Source organism: Haliaeetus albicilla, chromosome 13 (genome assembly GCF_947461875.1).
Source record: "Haliaeetus albicilla chromosome 13, bHalAlb1.1, whole genome shotgun sequence".
NCBI classification, from domain to species: domain Eukaryota; kingdom Metazoa; phylum Chordata; class Aves; order Accipitriformes; family Accipitridae; genus Haliaeetus; species Haliaeetus albicilla.
Window position 1 is genome coordinate 27,467,421 of NC_091495.1, and position 19,169 is coordinate 27,486,589.

Below are 19,169 nucleotides of genomic sequence, written 5' to 3' on the forward strand. Positions count from 1 at the left end.
AGTCTAATTTATTATTATTATTATTATTATTATTATTTTATTTGTTCTTACTACTGTGTATGGTATCTTTTTGGTGTTTAGACTGCTTGCATTCTGGGACTCCCATAAAGTCCCAGATGACAGTACTTATATAAAATCTGGGAGTATTGGTATTCAGCTTAGGTGTGGTCAGAGAGAGAAGAATCTGGTCCATAGAGAAGTCATACCAGTGTAGAATGTAATGAAAATAAGTGTTTTGTGGTAAGGAATATCCAGCTAAAGTGAATGCAAACCCCATCTTACTCTTCCTCTCTTCCAAACACACAAAAATCTTCTTGTAGCATCAGAGGTAAAAATCTTCTCTACTGCCAAGATCCTTAATCCTGAACTACAGTCAGACATCAGAACTGCGATGCTTTTCTTTCTCATGCATGAAACGTGCAGCTGTACGTGAAAAAAACAATGCTCTTTACAACTGTTTCAAGGAGAAAAAAAATTATTAATTGCATGAAAAGGTTCTAATTTCATGAGAAGTCTAAACCAAATCTTGGTTCATAAGTATGTGTCATTATTTTAATATGTAAAAAATTAATTTTCTTTTTTTAGTTGCTGAGACATTTTGTTAAGACACATTTCCATGGGTTCTTCCCCTTGGCTGTAAGACTTGGAGGAGTATCTCAAGTAAATAATAATGTTTCAGCAGCTAAATAAAAACTATTTGAATTGTAGTTTGTTATATATTAAACTATCCTTTCATTTTGTCATCTTTCTTTTACCCTTTATTCCTGAAATACTGCCGCCTTTAGAAATTGTTTTGCTAAATGTAAACAAAGCATAGTTACCTAAGCTACCACTTCTGAGTTCAAGTATGTTTTCAAGAATTGAAGCAGAGTCTGGAATGACGACAGCTTTTTTATCTTAATGCCCCGTAGCTCTTACTCCTTGCTAACAACATTTAGAACTTGTATTTTTGTTTGATTAAAAATATTTCTTTAACTAAGGCTAATAACAGAGTGGGAGCAGGTTCTGGCAAGATGCCAGGATCTCTTGAGCAGCAATATGGGTCATCTTCCAGACACAAATATCTATCAGCTGAAAATGCTTGACTGTGCCATGGATGCCTGTATTAACCTTGAATGCTGGGAAGAAGCTTTGTACTATGGCAGCAGGACTCTGGGACCATACAGGTAAGAGATATAACTGGTTCAACTGTTTCCAAAGATGGGGGGAGAGGGGGCTGTCTCATAAATAGCAAAGATTGTCTTTCATCTAGATGCTTCTTACTGTTTTTATTTCTTGCTGTACATCTTGCCTTGCTTTGCAGGTTAATGGATGAGGCAGAACTGCCTCTACAACCTCTGCTTCCACAGTCAGGCTGAGAGCAAATAAAATGATAATAGGAACTATAATAATAACTGATTATTAGCTCCTCACTGTTTCATATATTCAGATGCTGCCCTGTCCCTGATCAGAAGCTGACTTTCTGATTCAGACTCCATTGCCGTGAAGGTATCAGCGTTTCATACTGAGCTAGGTCAAGCTTGAGGGACAGGTAGCTGGCCGAAATAATGTATATTCTCTGTATACTCTATACATAGAGTTTACAGAAAGAATTAAAAAAATCTTGCAGAATGAAGTTTCAACTGGAAATGAAAAAGCCCCATGTCCTTATTTTGGGAAGGTGCCAAGGTGGTGAAGTACTTCTTGTTCTCTCCTGGTCAGTACTTGCTCTTATGCTATGTGGTGGGAGAGTTTCTGAGTCTGATGGCCTTTCATCGATAAGGAAGGATGCTCTAGGAGATCCTACTTCATGTGGTAGGTCTTGAAATTGATTGGAACCTGGAGCTGTAATGCAACTTCGGTCATCTGCTGGAGAAAGGGCAGGTGCTGTCTGCTTTGATCTGTGTTCTAAAAGCTCTAAGACTCAAATCTTTGGGTTCTGGATATTTGCATTGTTTGTAACTAAATGTAAACCTGTGCTGAATGTCCAGATATAATGTCATTCACGCATGAATGTTCATTCTTGGTAAGGTATTTTTTAGAGCATCCATTTCTTCTCTGTTAGTTCTTTTACACCATGTGATGTTCCAGTACACAGTGTGATGATGAGAAGTGTGAGGGGCATGCTAGTGCTGAACAATATGGGCTGCTGGGAATATGAACATGTCAGATTTTACATGTCTTCCCTAATCAAACCAGGATGCCATCAACATTCAGCATTTTGCCTGAGGAGGTTTCATCTGGCAACCTGTTTCAGAACAAAACTCTGAGCTTTACTTGAGAAACAGCACAGCATTTCAGAGCTTTCACTGTAAAGTAATTAGTGAGAAATCTGCATAGGCTGTGGTACATCAGAGCTGTAGAGAAGCTCAGTGTTCATAATGACTATTACTTCCCATAGAGTCAGGCAGGAGTGCCTACAAATTCTCACATTTCTTCAGGGTGAAATTCATGTCATGCATGTCCCACTTAACCTTTCAAACAGGGCTTATGTAGTACTGCAGCAGTACATGCTTCCTGCCAGCCTTCTACCGCGTGGCACATTCCAGATGAACAAAGTAGTCTGCTTGTTTAAATGTTCCCTTATGAAATAATAATTTTAAAAAGCTCACTTTTTTTATAACCTGCTAACTCAGTTCTTCACAACAGAAAACTGAGAATTTTTCTACAGACCTTCCAAGAGCAGAGATTACAGTGAGACCAAGTGCAGTTTTACCAGATGATTTAATAAAGCTTTCTCTGTTTTGCTTACTGAAGTATACTGTAGTTTTCAAGCTGTTTAATGCAGGAGTCTGGAGATGAAGGAAAGTGTTCGACTGTGCATTCAATTAGTATTTCTTAAGGAATGCTATTTACATGAGATATTTGACCTTTTTTGCACCTTGAAGAACTTGTCCTTGTTCGCTCCTCATCCAAAAGCATTATTTAAGAGAGATTTTCAGTTGTTTTTTCTTTATACCTTCAAGTCACCACTACAAGCTTCGACACACCTGAAACAAAATCCTCAGTTTCTCATTACAACAAATTGTGCCCTAAGCAGCAGGAGAGCAAATCCTAGGAAATCTTTTGGGATGCATTGAATTTCTCCTGTTGAATCAATCTACTGCTTGGCTGCTCCTGCAGTTCCATTATAGCTACCTATTTTCCTTTCCTCACCTCTGGAAAAAAGTATTCATACAGCTCTCTACAGGGAATCACCTAAGAATTCGAGCAGTCCATATAAATAGGAAATCATTGTTACAACTTGAAAGGCTCTGGAGATTTGGTCAAAACCAATTTTAATTTCAGGTAAATGTGTTGATTGTGCGTTTTCCATTTCTTTAGCAGCAGGATTAATTTTCAGTGCTGTGTGACACATTGTATCGTAATGTATGTTTTCATTATGATGGTTGCTGACTTTTTCACAATCATCCACTTCATGTAACTGGCAGAGACAGATGGTTAAACTACATAAAACTGATTTGTCATACTGAATACCAACTTCTATGTTTTAGGCAGTGACGATAACCTGTGAGAAAGATTGTTTAGGACCTCTCAAATATTTTTAGAATTTCTAAAAGAAGGGGAGAGATGGCGGCTGTCAAGATGAAAAGCTGCCTTCTCCTTTTGTGCTGAACCATAATTGTCCATTATTTGTTAAAACCTACAACATGTACTTTCACTGAAGAGCCTAAGCCAAATGTATCGACACAGCTTTTCTTGTAAATGTCACAGTAATAGTCTGTCTGTCCAAGATCCTTAACAAAAGTTAAGGTATTTGCCTAAGTGAAAGCTGCCCCACATCATAGTCAGCACTCAGCAGATTGCAAAAATAAACTTCCTTTCAAAAAACCTTGTGACCCTTAACCACAGAAGAGTATCAGCAAGAGGCATTACATGGGTTTGTCACGTCTCGGCACATTCACACTCTGGGCTGACTGCTGCTTGTGAAGGATCAGATTCAGAGATACTGAGTAAGGCAGACTTCCCTTAGGTTACCTCTGAGGAAGGACCCCAGCATTTAGCCCTTAAATCGCAGAGAAGACACGTGTGTTCTGGGGACTGGGTTTGGGGGATTTTTTCCCTTGTCTCAAGTATTCAGTGCTTACGCTGCAGACAAAGAGTGGAAGTATGTGTCTGTTGTAAAACTCTGCTAGATGTCCTCAGCTATTGCAACAAGAGTCATAGGAGGAAAAGAAGTAGCTAAGTGACACCATGGGACTACTGGATTTAGGAAGCAGAAAGGACTGGGTAAAGCTGTGTCACCTGTCTGGGCTCCTGTGGCATCAGGTCTGGTGAGATTCTGATACAGAGTGGACATATATGTTTGTCTGTTTCTGTTCTGCGCTGCTAATGATCTTCTGCTGAACATAAAGCTAGTGTAGAAGTCCCACTGATTTTAAGATGGGCTGTTTTAATTAACAACCCTTCATTTCCAGTGCTGCAGCATTAGGAGTTACTGGAGGGCTCCAACATGAGCAGAAGGAATATCCTTCTTTTCATCCCATACAGAAGTGTTGTGCAGAAGTGCTGTTCCCCCCACAGCCTTGCACATCCTTCCCCCTCCATCCTCCCTCTGCTGAGTCAGCACTGATACAGGGCTTGTGCTGATGTGGCTGGTGTGCTTCTGGAGTGGGAGGGAGCTGGGTAGGTGCAAGCATCCCATATTTGTGTTAGACGTGCATCATCTGTCTGTTCTTCTCACTCTTCCTATTCCCTATCCCTTCCAGTGATGTTTTGCAGTATCCCATTATTTCACCTTTCCTCGGTGACTGAGGTCTGTCAGGCAACAAGGAAAACAATCCCAGTCAACACAATTTTAGATTGTTCTGCAAAGGGCTGGGCTTAAGAACAGTGGCTGGGATGTGCTTCTTGTTGAGTACTTTCTGAGAACATGGTTGAATTTTCATTGTGTGAATGAAATGTCAGCCAGGAATTTTTGATTTAGAATTCTAATTCAATAGATATGATGAACGGTAGTTTCTAAGTTTGTGAACTTCAATCAAAAGGCAGATTAAAAATTGATGGTTGCTATAGTATCTTTTTCATGAGTCATGATCTTGTAAAAAGGCCAAAAATAGCTGTAGAACCTAATATTCTTGGAAGACACTCTGAACCTATTTTCTCTTCTTCAAAAAGGCTCTCCAGTAAAGAGTCTGATTTTCTTTTGGTCTGATTTTTGCCCCTTTTCGAATGTATTTTACAAAAAAATCCTGCTCTTAGAAGTATATATTTTGTAATACACACATGCTATATGCAGTGACTGGAAATAAATTAAAATTTTTCATCTTTACCTATGATCAAATATATATGGTTCTTTACTGAGTTCAGCAGACTTCTGAGTGCTGGCTGGTTCTGAGGCACTTGACTTGAATTTAGGTTGACATTGAAAGTTAGAGTACCTAGAAAACTCAAAAAAGAAGTGAATTGCAGTGATAAATAGGACCACTGGGGGATGCTAGTGCTTAAGGGTTAAAGTCTGGATTCCGCGCCCGTCGGCACCCTGGTTGTGGGAGGTCCCCTGGGGACTTCTGCGTGGCTGGCAGATTTCTGAACCTACAGATAGTAGTAATTTAGTGACCAAAGTTCAGTGTCTTAATCATAAAACGTCAGTAGTAAACATAAATCTTACCTCTGGGATCACCTGAGAGGGAGAAAAAAAAATGAGGGTGGAGAAAGCAATTCAAAGAAAGAATGAAACAAAGAACAGAGAGAATAAAATCTACCTTGTTCACTTTTCTGGGGTTTTAGAAAATGGCCACGGGCATTTATTTCTAATATTTAAAGCAAAATATGTGGAAAGAAGAGGGAAAAAAACTTACCAAAGAACTGTAAAAGATTTAAAAAAATACAGCTCATGGAAAAATCTGCATAGCTGGGGTATCCTTTCCTTCCATTGTCTAAACAAAAAGCTGTGAATTAAGAATTGATTTTTGGTTCATGAATGGTTCCACTGATTTGTCGTCTAGAGATGGTAAGATAGTAGTCCCAAGTAAACATGAGAGGTTTGTGAAAGGTAGAACGAGGTACATTTGCTAAAAGGGTAGGTTTTGTCTGTGCAAATGTGCAAGGCTGGGAGCATCACAGCTCATTGGAACCTCAGGGAGCTGTTGCTATAAAACGAGTGAAGAGCACTGAGCAGCCTCGGTGCGCCTTCAACGTAAGGAAATCAACAGAGCGACGAGAGCTTCACAGTGACAAACTGCTAAAGCAGGTAGAAACAGTGGACAGCACCAAGATCACCTCTCCACTTTCTTCCCAGGTTATTGATAGCAGATCAATCTTCGCTGCTTGTGTTGAGTTATACAAAATTAGCTGACACTATTAGCATAAATCAGTGGAGGCCAGACCATCTTTACAAACCACTGCAGCTCGTGAAGCAGTTAGAAATCCTCATGAGAGACTGTTGATGTTATATTTGTAGTCTAACAAAAACCTTCTTCACTTGAACATGTGTCTCCTAGTGTAAGTCAGACCTTCTCATGCACTGTACTCTGTATGTTGTCATGTTATACAGCTTTTAAAAAATTAGGGTATATATGAACATTTGTGTCATTTGTATGATAATTGTCTTTGTTCCTACTTTATCCCCACTTTATCTCACATATCCTTTATGTGAGATAACACAGGCCTCAGTAAAATTTTTTGTTGCATATTTGTTATTTTAATCAGAAACTTAAAGATGGTTTGTGTTCTGGAGAAGTTTGGATATCTCTTGTGCAGATCTGAAAGGACAAAAATATACATCACAAAACCATGAAAACTGTAAACTCTAGCTGGTTCTTTTTTGTTGGCCCTCTGGGTAGGAAAACCCAGTATGAATTGGAGAGTGTATTGTCTCTAGTTAATTGTAGGTAATTCTTCCAAAAGACAGATGTTCGTAGCAACATTTGCACAATTTCTAGCTTCAATGTACCTATTTTATAGATAAACAGGGAGCATGCTTCTCCCTGGCCTGATATCTTTAGGAATTCCTTAAAGCACTTTAGCAACCCACTCCTATCTTCCATTCCTCCCTACCTCCTCCTCTCCAGACTCCTCCAATCCCAACAGCCTTTTCCAAAAAAGAAAAAGAAATGGTTTATGTCTGAAGTCTGGTGCCTAAGTTATCTGTGTCCTGATCAATCCATTTCCCACACAGGAAATGGATTTTCTGATTTGCTGCTTGCTTGCTATGTACATCTGCATAGCACCAGCACCTTTGATTATTTGGTTTCTTTTCCAGTTGTTTTTCTTGTATCCTTCCATTACACTCATGTGTTGTCCCCAAAAGTGATACTGAGCTGCGTAATCCTCAATGACTCCTGTAAGGTCACACTCCCATAAGTGCTCCACCATCTACCTTTCCTCATTTTCACATATTGTGTATAAGGGTAAAATCTCTTACTATTTTCAGAAATGCCAGCTGTTTTTCAGGCATAATTTTGATGTCTCTAGGTTGTCCAATATACTCTATCACACTTGAGTAGAAGTTCAACAACATCAGTGTTAATTTGCAATACCTCATTCAGTATATACCACATTTCTCTAGGTGGGCTGACTTTCTTAAATAGCTTCATTGCTGCAAGATTTTTCTGACAGTGTTCATCCAGTATCTCTATATTTGTATACTGGTGCTTACTAGCTTCAGTTTTAACTTCTAGTTTCAGTTTTAGTTTCTAGTTTCACCTTTCACTTATGCCAAGAGCTATTTGAATCTGAATTTTTCAGATAGTGATCTCCTAGTGATGTTAGTGAACTAAATTGCCAAGTTTCCCAGAGTTTCATTTTTCTCTGACACAGCTCCAATTGTTGATTTCTCCATCTCTCACATAGCATTTCAAAGGTGTTTTAAGACACTTCTTGAAAGAGCTGGTTTCTTTGTCAATGATAACTTCATCTGTACAGATTTTTTTTTTTTTTTTCACTGTAGGATCTCTTTCAGATTAAGATGTTAGACCATTAAGGGCTTCAGGCATTGTCTGGAATATGGATTTCAGTCCTAGTCTACCTGCCCATCAGAACTGAAAGATGCGGTTTGGGTTGGGTTTTTTTTCACTTAAGCAGTAATAGTTGGTATCTTTGTCTTGTAATCAGAGGATCCTTTTTTTTTTTTTTTTTTTTTTTTTTTGTATGTGCATACTTGCAATTTACAAAGTAAGGACTTACGCGGCCCTTACCTGAGCTCTTTTCATTACTCTGCTTGCTATTACATACCAATTAAAGGACACACGTGAATAAGAGTATTAAACATGTACTAAGCAAGTACAAAGGTCTCATATACTAACCTAAAAATGCATGAGTAGATATTACAAAGACCTGTGTGCTGTGAGAAAAATGCAGCATAGTTATTCAGCTGCAACAATTTTGAGAACAATTTGGGGGAATTCACAGCGTCTGTGTGAATTTTGCTAAGAAGAAAAGTGGGGAGTTGATGGCATACAGATTCTAAACAAAGGTTTGGTTAGAACCTGAGCTAAAATGGGATTGGGAAGTGATATCAAGGGAACAATTAAAAGTTAAAAATAGATACGTACGAAACATATGTGGAGTTTTGGATTCCTTTGACCATAACTGAGCATTGCTTTGAGAAAGCTATTTTAGAGGCAGAAGTCATGGTGAAAAGGGAGGCAAAGGGGAGGAGAATCATTAAAAAAGATAAACTTACAATACTATTTCTGATGAAAGAGACAAAAAAAGAGAGGGCATGCAGAAAATAGCAGCAGAGAAGTTGTAAGGAACAGTGCCTTCTCTGGGATGAGAATTAGGAAGAGTGATTTTAGTCAGAAAATATCTATTTGTTTGAATAAATTGTCAATTTGAGTTGAGGAAGCAGAGAGTGGAGACTTGGCAGTACTTCTAAGGAGGAAATCAATTAAGAGTTCCTAGTGGTGGAGATGTGAACAGTGTTGAAAAAGGAAAATTGTGGTATTTAAGCAAGAAAACAATCTAAGCAACCTTGGAGATAAAGGCTGAAAAAGATGAAAAAACAATAATTTTTTCTATTGAAAGAGTGGAGAAATTACTGAAAAGTACAACAGTTGTGAGGGAGGGAAGAGGAAAGGAGCAGCAGATACGGAAAGAAAAGAAATTGAAGAACATAGAGTCTGTTTAAAGGGTGAATGAACGACATTGGCCAGGGAGAGTGAGTGATGGAAAGATGGTGCTTCAAAGAAAGGTGTGCAGAACCAGAAAATTGAAGGAAGTATTGTCAAACAAGAACTGTGCCAATGAATGACCAAATTCCTAGTAGATGATCCATCCAGCAGGGAAACCAGAGAATGAAGGTCAGAGAGGTTCTGCAGCAAAATAGGTGATGCTCAGTAAAGCTGAAATTTCCCAGACTGATGTTGACAGGAAAGGAAAAGAAAAAAACTGAACATGCAGGTGAGAGGAAAAGGTAAATTACTGCAGTGAGCAATTCCTAGAAACCACACAGTTACTGGTGTGATGGTGGACTACGAGCTCACCAGCTCTTGAATTTACCAGTTATTGAGTAAAAGGGCTAAAATGTAATGGAAGATTTTATTAGGAATGCATTACTCAGATGTCCCTGAAAACCAGAAATATCCTTATTTTCAGGTCCTGTGTTTACTAAGCTTGTGCCAGGTTCATGCATGCTCCTGTCCACCATATCAAATCTCTGTGAGCTATATTTCCCTTGACCTGGTCAAGGTGTGTTAGTCAGTTTTCCTTAACCCCGTAAAACCAGAAAATCCAGTCCTTCTTTGCAGGAAACATTTGGAGTATCAGAACTAGTTCTAAATTATCTAAACCTGGTATAAGAAACAACACAGCCACATTATGATACCACTCTGCCTCATATAATTAACAGTAGAATTGTGCCATACTCAAGGAAATGCTGAGAATATTGGTTGCTATACAAACACTAGTTGCACTACCTCATAAATACAAGAGTTCCTGGCCTTCAGAAATTTAGTCAATGGCTAAACTTCTCCTTATTTCTCTGTACAACATCTAAATGCTGGATTATGCAATTTAGAGTGAAAGGGTTGACGGTGTGATGTGACCTTACATTCATCTGCAAAACCCTCCTCTCTGTATTCTCGTCTGCCACCAAAGGTTGTTCTTCCTTCCTTTCCACTCTGTTTTTCTGCTAGAAAATCTATCTATGTGCTTTAGGCCAGAACCCCAAACACTGTCAGCTGGTACCTAACCCTGAGATGTCTGCTGAGCCCCGGGTAATCCAATTCCATGGTTAAGCAGGTGATTCACTGCTTATCCTCTCCTACCCCCTTACCTCTCCCAGATGTCCTTCTCTTCCCTTGAGTACACTGGAACCTCTTTTCTCAGGTTCAGTTTGTTTCATCAGCAGGCAGTACACAGTAGCCTGAATCACCTTTAGTAATGTGACTTTGAAGATGAAAGTAAGAAAGAAGAAACAAAAAGCAAATGACTGTGGATAGAGAGCTGAACAAAGACGGTAACTGATTACAAATGTTGGAAAGCTAACAAAAGACAGACTGTAGCACTGCTAAGGAAAAAGGCTTTGAGAAGCGGGAAGTAGGCTGCCCAAAGGGCCGTGAAAGCTGACAAAAGTGAGAGCAAGATAAATATATCAGAGAGAAAAAAAAATCACCTTCAGAATATGATGCAAGTCTACTAATGAATAATAAAAAAATAGGTATTTTGTAAATAAAATAATCTTGGAGGAAAACTGAGGAATGCAATGGACACATGACCAGTAAGGGGAGAAAGGGAAGAGTATAGGCAACCAACGAACAATTACAAAAAGCCCAGAAATATCAAAATTAGGGAGGAAAAGCCTTTCTTTTAACTTCTCCCCATCACCATAAAAGATAAAAAAGAGAGAAGGCAAAGAAAATGGATACTGCCACAGTTGCAAACACTTTCCTAAGAGGAAAATCAGCTTTCTCTTAGCCATGCAGTGCGCTCTTGGAAGATACGGTTGATGAGCTGCCAGAAAGAAGATAAAGTTCTGGAATCAAAGTGTGTTCATTACAGCCACATCATGAATACATTTCCATATTAATTCAGGTATGTTGAATGATGCACACGAAGGATTTAATGTACTTTTAAGGCTGGCCAGCATTTCGGAAGTCTTCTGAAAACTGGCAAAAGTGACAGCCAATAAGTAGAAGCATCCTAAACCAGGTCTTTCTACTCGATCCATTGTTGATGAGATAGAAAAGAGAAAGAAAAAAGAAAATCTTTTCATGCAATACTGTGCTTGGCAGACTTTGAAAAATGGAATTAGATCCTACATTGCTACAAAACAAAAGCCTCAGTATATACAGTCATAAAAAGGAAAAACATTTAGGAGATTGATTTTCTTGTCATAGGGGGAATTTGCAAGATTTACCACAGCATTTTGTGGAGAACTTCGCTTTAGACAGTGGCACAAAATACATGTTTTAAAAACATTTATGTAAATACAACTGGAGATCTTGCTTTAGGAAGAATGGGAAATTGCGGCATGTTGTATTGTTTGAGGTGTTGTGAAATACATTGTGTCCTATGAAACATAGTGTAACTTCTCAAATCTTAAAAAAATTGCACAAAGTAACTTATGACCATGGGAATGTCCTACTAGTTAGTTGCTTGCTCTCATGACAAGAGCTAGAGATAGTTATCTTAGATATTTGCCTCAGTACTGCACTAGCATAAGGCCTTTTTTCAAGGGATTTCAAAATATGTAACCAAGTTGGGTAATATTACCTCTACCAAGTCAACATCTCAGAATTTTGAGATGAAAAGCAGGTTTACATGCTTGCAGTAAGATAACATCCTGAATGCATACTCAAGCTTTATCTGTTGCTACCTGTCTGGATTCAGTTCATCTGTGTATTGTCTTGCTGATATGTTTGCAATACAGGTGAGCTCTACCGATGCTGGATATTTATCAAGAGATGCTATCAAATTGTGTAGGGTTGCTTGTGCCAAGAGAGAAAGAAGGGAGGGGTCTTTTTCATGTAACAGAGCATCAACATTAAGCTGTGACACAGATAAAAGTATATTGACTTTCACTAAAATTATTAGTTTTATTAAGTACCCCCTGCCTTCCTCTGAGAGCAGCATCATCCCAGGGAAGTACTCCTGTCTTCTGATACTTTGAGGAGAACAAGTACAGTGGTTATACACCTCTGATGTGTTAAGCTATGTCCATCAATGAATAACCAACTCCAGATATTGCAGTGGGACATGACTTTTCCCTTCCCATTTGCAGTGGAGAGGACTGTCACTGTGCCTGATCTTCGCATTTGAAAAACACCAGAGATAGAGCATTTACTGCATCCAGTGACACTAATAAAAACCCACAGCAAATTATTATACTCAGACCCTGCTAAGTTAAGCAAGGGGAGAGTGACAACAAATTTGCTGATGCATGAAAAGGATACAGCTCCACAGAAATCAGTGGATTCTGGTTTCACTGAGGTCTCAACAATGTACAATTCAGTGGCAAAAGAGCTTCACTGTTGGTGATAATGGTGTGGTGTATATAACTGGGGGGTCAGTCTGCTTAGGGAATCAAGCACTAAGTTTTCTTGTATAAAATCTATTTCAAAGGTCAGAACTGGACAAATATTTACCAGGTTGAATGTGGAAGACAATTCACTTACAATTTCTCTGATATTCACCCTAAACCGCTATCCCTTCCTTTTTGTGCCCTGTATTTAGAGATAAGACAAGGTGAGGTTCTTGGTTGCTCTGAACTAATTGAACTTGTTTTACATCAGGAAAGGATGTAAAGGATTCTCCATGAAACTACCTTTCTCCCAGGCACAAATGCAGGTATTGATGATGTATATTCACGTTTTTGCATATACTCATACACGTTTCCCTTCTTCTTACTGCTTCCTAGCTAGGTAAATTCACAATTACATGAATTGCTGATGTCTTTAGCAAGTTAGGTTGTATTTTCTTCAGTTTTGTTGCTATTGTTTTTTACATCTGCCTATTATTCCCTCTCTTTGCAGTCATTTTATCAAGATGTCTTTGTAATGGCTTCAAGCAAATATATGCATGCTTAAGCCATACAAGTTGCATTCCAGTAAACAGCACAATCCTTTGGCCATTTCTGCACACTCCTCAGGTGGCTCATCCCTAGCCCCCACAGCTACCCTTTGGCAAATTTCTGCTTGCTTTTGTTTAACTGAGGTTGACAAAAGTGATTTGATTTCCAGGGTCTTTGGCAATACTAGTGACAGCAATGGCTTATATAGAGATACCTTAGCCTGTTCCTGAAACAAAGTTAGCGTGTTGTATTCAATGCAATAACACTACCCCAACTTGTGATTAACTGCTTAGCGAGTTCCATTTCCTTATAAGAACATGTTTAAGAACCCAAGAATGTATGCCACAAGTGAACTAAGCATTAATCTGTCAGCAGCTTAAGTGTGTTTGGGATAGTGCAATGGAAATATGTGGTATAGTGACACAGTGTTTGTTCTCTGGGAAGCACTTAAGAGCAGATGGAACCTGTAAAATAGGCTGATTCATGAAAGTGTGCAGCTTCTATCAAATTTGTTGGATGCTTCCTTGTTTTAACCTAAATAAACACAGGCCACATATACTTGAATTTTCATTAAGGTGCCAGTAGCTGCAGGTGGGAACCCAACATTAATAGCTGCACAGAAATCCATCAGGAAGGGGCTTTTACTTAAAAGGCATGTTTCTCTCCTAAAAATAATGAGATGGGTAAAAAGTACAGTATCGTTGTGGATATATCCTAAAGGAACTGAAAAAAAGATTAACGATTCTGCAACAACATAAAGAATAAGATGCTGCTTTCTCATTACAATTCAATAGAAAATTAAGTCCATAGCAGACATGTCTTAAAATACTAGTATAAATCAATAGCATCTATAAAAATGAGGTAGGGTTGTATGGAAATGACATACAAATCTTTAACATTTAATAGAAGAATGTTAAGCATCCTGCAGATCTGTTGAAGCATACTGTAAAATTCTGCAGACAATGGATATAGGTGCAAGTTGAATCCCCTTAGGGTATGTATGTAAGGGAGACATTGCACTTGTATCCTTAATGGTGACTTTCTGAGGTCCACCACTTGCTAATCTGAAGAAATAATAAACCCCATATCAAGATCTGGAAGACCCTTATGTCTGTGCAAAGCTTCACCACAGTCACTACTTTATGGATTTTGAGCTGTGTGCTGTTGTGGCAGTGACAATTTAGTTTTTGTGTTCCAAAATTTGCACCAAGTTGAACCTTGGGATGGAATTTGCAGACAGCCTATTGTTTTATGCTGAACTAAATCAACTTAATAACTAAATCAAAAGAAAGGCTAGACTTTCAGAAGCTTGGGCTTTTTTCATTTTTGAAAGCAATCAAATCGATGTGTCTCCCAAAATAAAAAAGAGGATGTGGATTTCTAACATCTTGCTTTCTGTATAGTGCAGAATTTCTGTACCTGTAACAGAGATCTTGTTTCAGCTGATTGTGAGAAATTTGCCTGGGGTGAAAGAGTAAGAAATAATATTAAAAATGTGTCTCTGGAAATGCAATTCTACTCTTGTGAATTATGTGTGCTGCAGTCTCCAGTTAACTTTAAAACTACTTTTTATATGTTATTCAAGGTATAGCATGTAATATTCTATTGAGCTAGTTTGCATGTGCTGTTGGTAGGAGGACACATCCTTAGCGTGCTTTTGAAAGGCTCAGTAAAGGTCATACCTAAGTGAATCTTGACTATGCGAAGTATGGCAAAACCTGTATAGCTGCAAAAAAAACCCCAGACCAAAACCCTCTGTTTTTCCCAACAGTAGTGTATCATGCATATTCTTTCTGCCCAGAGCACAGGAGAGCAGAATGACAAGGGTCAGGGACATGCTGAAAGAATGCCATGCATTGTCCCAGTAAGTGCTTAGTCCTGCAGCAACTGCTAAGAAATTAAAGACATTTCAGTGTCATTGATGCTTCTATAGTTGTGTTGTCTGTGCCTTTGCTTGTTAGGGCTACCAAACAGCTTGCATAAAGACAGAGATTTCAAGTGTATGAAGTTCCTACAAGTTTGTAGAAAATAAGAGGCCACATACAGAGTGCCTATAAAGAGAGAAGCTTAAGCTTATGTTCAAATATGTTAACAGACACCAAAATGTCCACATAGCGAAAAGCAGTTTTTAATGTCTCAGTGGTGGGGAGAAAGCTTCACACCTATCTTACTATGGTAGCATAAAACAGCCATGAGCCACAAGGAGTTTGGTAAATTTTGGTGCTCCCACAACTAGTTGAACTCTGTCATTCCACTGCTCACCTCAGTGGCACAGCTATGGGCAGAAGATAAGCCCTTTCTTACCCCCATTGGGGAAAAGGAGAAGGTATAGAGAAGGTGAAAGAAAGCAACCAATATATTTGTTTATTCTGAGGCCCATATTTCTCTTAGATATTATGTCGTCAGAGCTCAACATCTGCATTTTACATAGTACTCCATGATATTACAGCTCAATGAATGCTTTAGATTAACAGAATTTGCACAGTATCAGTGGAAGTGTTTGCTTTCCTGCCTGCTTTTTGTGCTACAGAATTGTTGATTTGGTTTCTTTTAATTATTTTGTTTTATTTTTAATGTATGGAGCAAAAAAATTACCATGGTAAAAATGGGGCAAAAATTTTAAAAACAAGGAAAATCTTGAATCCTGTCTGCAAGTTCAATCTTACTTGAAAATTATGTGGAAAAAACAGTCATTGCATACACAGCAGTTCTTACTACACTGCCTGGATGAAGTTGAGAGGGTTTGTCAAGTCTGCATTCTTTTCTATATCTAAGTAAACACAATCTTTGGTTAATGTGTTTGGAGAAAATTCAAAGCCATCAGGTGGAATACTTGGCACTATTGTAGTTATTGGCAAAATTCTCTTGGCTTCATTAGGGCTAGAGTTTCATCTGTTGTGCTGGTTGTAGATCAGTCAGCTGTAGATGGCTTGTGGATGAGTCATATGGAAGTGTCCCCAGTATCTTCAGAGCTGTCAAGTCTCACACACTGGGTAGGAAACTCGCTCTTCTGACCTCTCCCTCCTACTCCCCACCCCCGGTGCAGTGGCTGTTGCTCATCTCCATCTCTGTCACATCTGACAATGAGGATCCCTGGGAAAAGTCAGCTGGAGTAATTTATTGCTAGGTGATTCATTATCCAGGAGCAATGCAGCGACAGGTCCTCCTCTCTCACGTGCCTGGAAGTACAGACAGTCACACGCTCATACACTCGTCATCCAATGCGTGAATCTGTGTGTGTGGATCCTGTAGCATGTTTCTCTTCCTTGGTTCTTTATGGGTAAGGACACTTTCATAAATTCAAGACCTGATTCTCTTTCACACACATAATTTTTAAATTAGCAAACTTCTCTGGAAGTAAGACAGCTGTACTTATGACTTTTGTTCACTCTAGGAGTTTTTGTTACGATATATTGACAGATGTTTCTCATTCTCCCTGAGCTCAATGAAGCATTGTCTGGTCTTTAATTTTTTAATTTTTTTTTTTAGTCATCGCTCTTTAACTTAACATCAGTGAAGAAAAATACTGAGTGAGAGTTCAGAGAAATAAAAAGGAAACTTATAATTAATAATTTTGAAACTGTCCGACTACATTACTTTCCTCTTCTTGAAGAGCACTCTGTGCAGTGTAGAAGTTTGTCATAAATTATGGTCTTTTTTTGAATGGCACTCCTTAATAAGCTGATATTTATGTACTTAACATTTCTCAGAAACTTTTTTTACATGGAGATTTTGTGTGGCCAAAAACGTCATAAGACTATGTATCCAATTTTGTGAAGATTGATACTTGCATGACTGTTGCCCTCTTCTTTACTCTTTCACAGCTTTTGGGTTTCAGTGACTCATACCAGTGACCAGAGTCAAGTGATATTTATGTAAGATATACCCAGCCCTCTGTGTCTAATAAGAAGACTACATTATTTCAGAAAAAAATATTATTAAATAGACATACTTTATAGAAAGTTGAGTGGTTTATCCTCCTCCTGAAAACAGCTTGCTAACAACAGTCACATAGATCTGTTTTTCTTCTTTACATTGAAATGTTTGCCTTTTGTAAGTCACAGGTTTCCCTGAAGTGCTATCCATAAATGTACAAGCATACGGAAAAGTTGGCTGCAGACATGTGCAATGAGCATATTGGAAACTTGCAGTCTGTGGACTCCTCAAATCACAGGATTTCAGAGCCTAGCTCAGTATGTTCCTTGTAGCCTTTCACTGCTTGTTAACACAGAAGTCCTTCATGATAACTGTGAGCAACACCAGGACAAATTCTGGCTGTAAGAAGCTCTGGGCAGTGGCATGTCAGCAATAAAGGAAAAATACCACCATGCCAACACTCAACAAGTGAGTTGTTCACTGGTCTTCAGAACTAAGGGAGCTACTTTTCCATTAGATTTTTGTCTCTGACTGAGTTTTATGCTGACTGACTGAATGATAGCTATGCTGTGGTGTTCGTGCACTACTTATTACACATCAGAGAATTCACTAGAGGGAAGCATAAAGGGTTTTGTAGTGCACAAACATGAGTTTCCCATGAGTGCAGAATTTATAATATCTTTCCTGCATGCATTCCGTCATATCTATCTCAAGGCAAGCTCACACTGTGTTCTTTACCTTGGGGAACATAGTATTGGTATCTTTATCTTCTGTTATCTTGGTTTTTAGAGTACTAAAACATCTCTGAAATTTCTACTTCACTGCCAAATTTAGCTAAAATTGGCCAATAGATTCAGAATTTACTAGAGAAGAACTGGCAGACAGATGATGGCTCCGTAAATTGTGTTATCAGGCTAAAAAAGGGATTCTTCTCCTGAGCTGTCACAGAAGAAGATAAAGCCAGCAGGTCAGGGAAGGACAGGCTAACAATAAGATAGAGCATGACCAGGACATCAGCCCTTTCCAGCCTTAGGCAGTCTGACTACTCGTGGGCATGGTGAGATGTTACCAGTTCCCACTTAATCTAGACATTATCCAGGAACTGTGACAAGGAGGAGTTTTAATGAGGGATTTGCTGAAAGCTAATAAAGTAGTTTTATGGATGCTTATAGAAAGCTTCCTCCAGCTGTGAAGGGCAGCTTGAGAGAAAGTATAGCAGGGAAAAAATTGAAAGCTTAAACTTTGGGAAGGATGCTTCCCCTATTAGTGTAATTAAGCAATGACAATTGAACATCTCAGTTTGTTAGGTACCCTAGCACTGATTAGATAGTTTTAGCTAATCAGTTTACTGATTGCAGTGGAGCATAAACTTATTTTTGCAAAGACAGTTTTGGCAGCTGCCAAATCTCCAGGAGTTACTCTCTTTCCCACCTGGCATTGGACTCTCATTTCCCTGTCTCACATAACACCAAACACTATCTATTTCCCCACATTCCTACCCATCTCAGGACACCTTCCCACCCCTGCCCACTCAGCTACAGGCACGTATTCTCTTTTCCAAATGCCAGCCTTTTTGTCTTAGAAGACAAGATACAAATGACAAGCAGAAGCACAGGATTTTCCTTCCTGCCTCTGAGTTTACCCACAAATACTATATCCACTCCCACTAAACTGATGGTGCCTCTGCTGCAGACAATATTCTCCTTTGGATGCTTTCCCACCGTTTAAAATTTAGATATTTGATTCAAGGGGAGACCCTTGCGTAACCCAAAGCAGTCCTCAAGGGACCACATCCTGGCAATTGCTACATTAGGATATATCACCATCTTGCATTTTGTAGTTCCCGGTAACGATTTTTCAGCAGTTGAACGTGTGCTAATCCCACACATGACTCAACTCAGCCAGAGGTTACAGGCCTCCATCGCTGCTATTAGAACTGGGCCTGAACAGAGAAAATTATGACTAGAGCTGAGAAAGCAATGCATAACAACTAATTTGTTTCCCAAAATTCATTTCTCCTTTGCCTTCAGAACAGACATGAAGCATATTTGCAGTTTTCTCAGATTTATTTTTAGTGGAGTTCTTTAATTGAATGTATTTTAGAATATTTTACTTTTGACTGTATTGTGAACCTTTAAAACCCAAAGCTCAGTTTTTATCCCTCAGGTAAAAATGCTTGCTTCCATACTAGCTGAGCATTAAGGCACTTCCAGCCAAGTGCTGGTGTTAAAAAATGGAGGTAATTCTTCTGCAAGTTTCTGCATAAACACAAAGCCATCTTGGAATCCTTACTAATGGCTTTAATTATGGGAACCAAGCTTTGACTTTACAAATTCACACATATGACTGGAATATGCAT

At 38.8% G+C, this 19,169-nt stretch overlaps 1 protein-coding gene across 6 annotated transcripts in view; it reads left to right on the forward strand.

Annotated features, from left to right (window-relative positions):
* SMYD3 (SET and MYND domain containing 3) overlaps positions 1–19,169 on the forward strand; it is a 430,287-nt gene that overhangs the window by 379,409 nt on the left and 31,709 nt on the right. For 5 of the 6 annotated variants that reach the window (XM_069800594.1, XM_069800595.1, XM_069800592.1 and 2 more), the window contains one exon: positions 992–1,166. In XM_069800594.1, the coding sequence (XP_069656695.1) occupies positions 992–1,166 (175 nt within the window). Of the gene's footprint in view, positions 1–991; positions 1,167–12,656; positions 12,712–19,169 lie in introns of all 6 variants that reach the window. The other variant, XM_069800593.1, reaches the window with a different exon arrangement.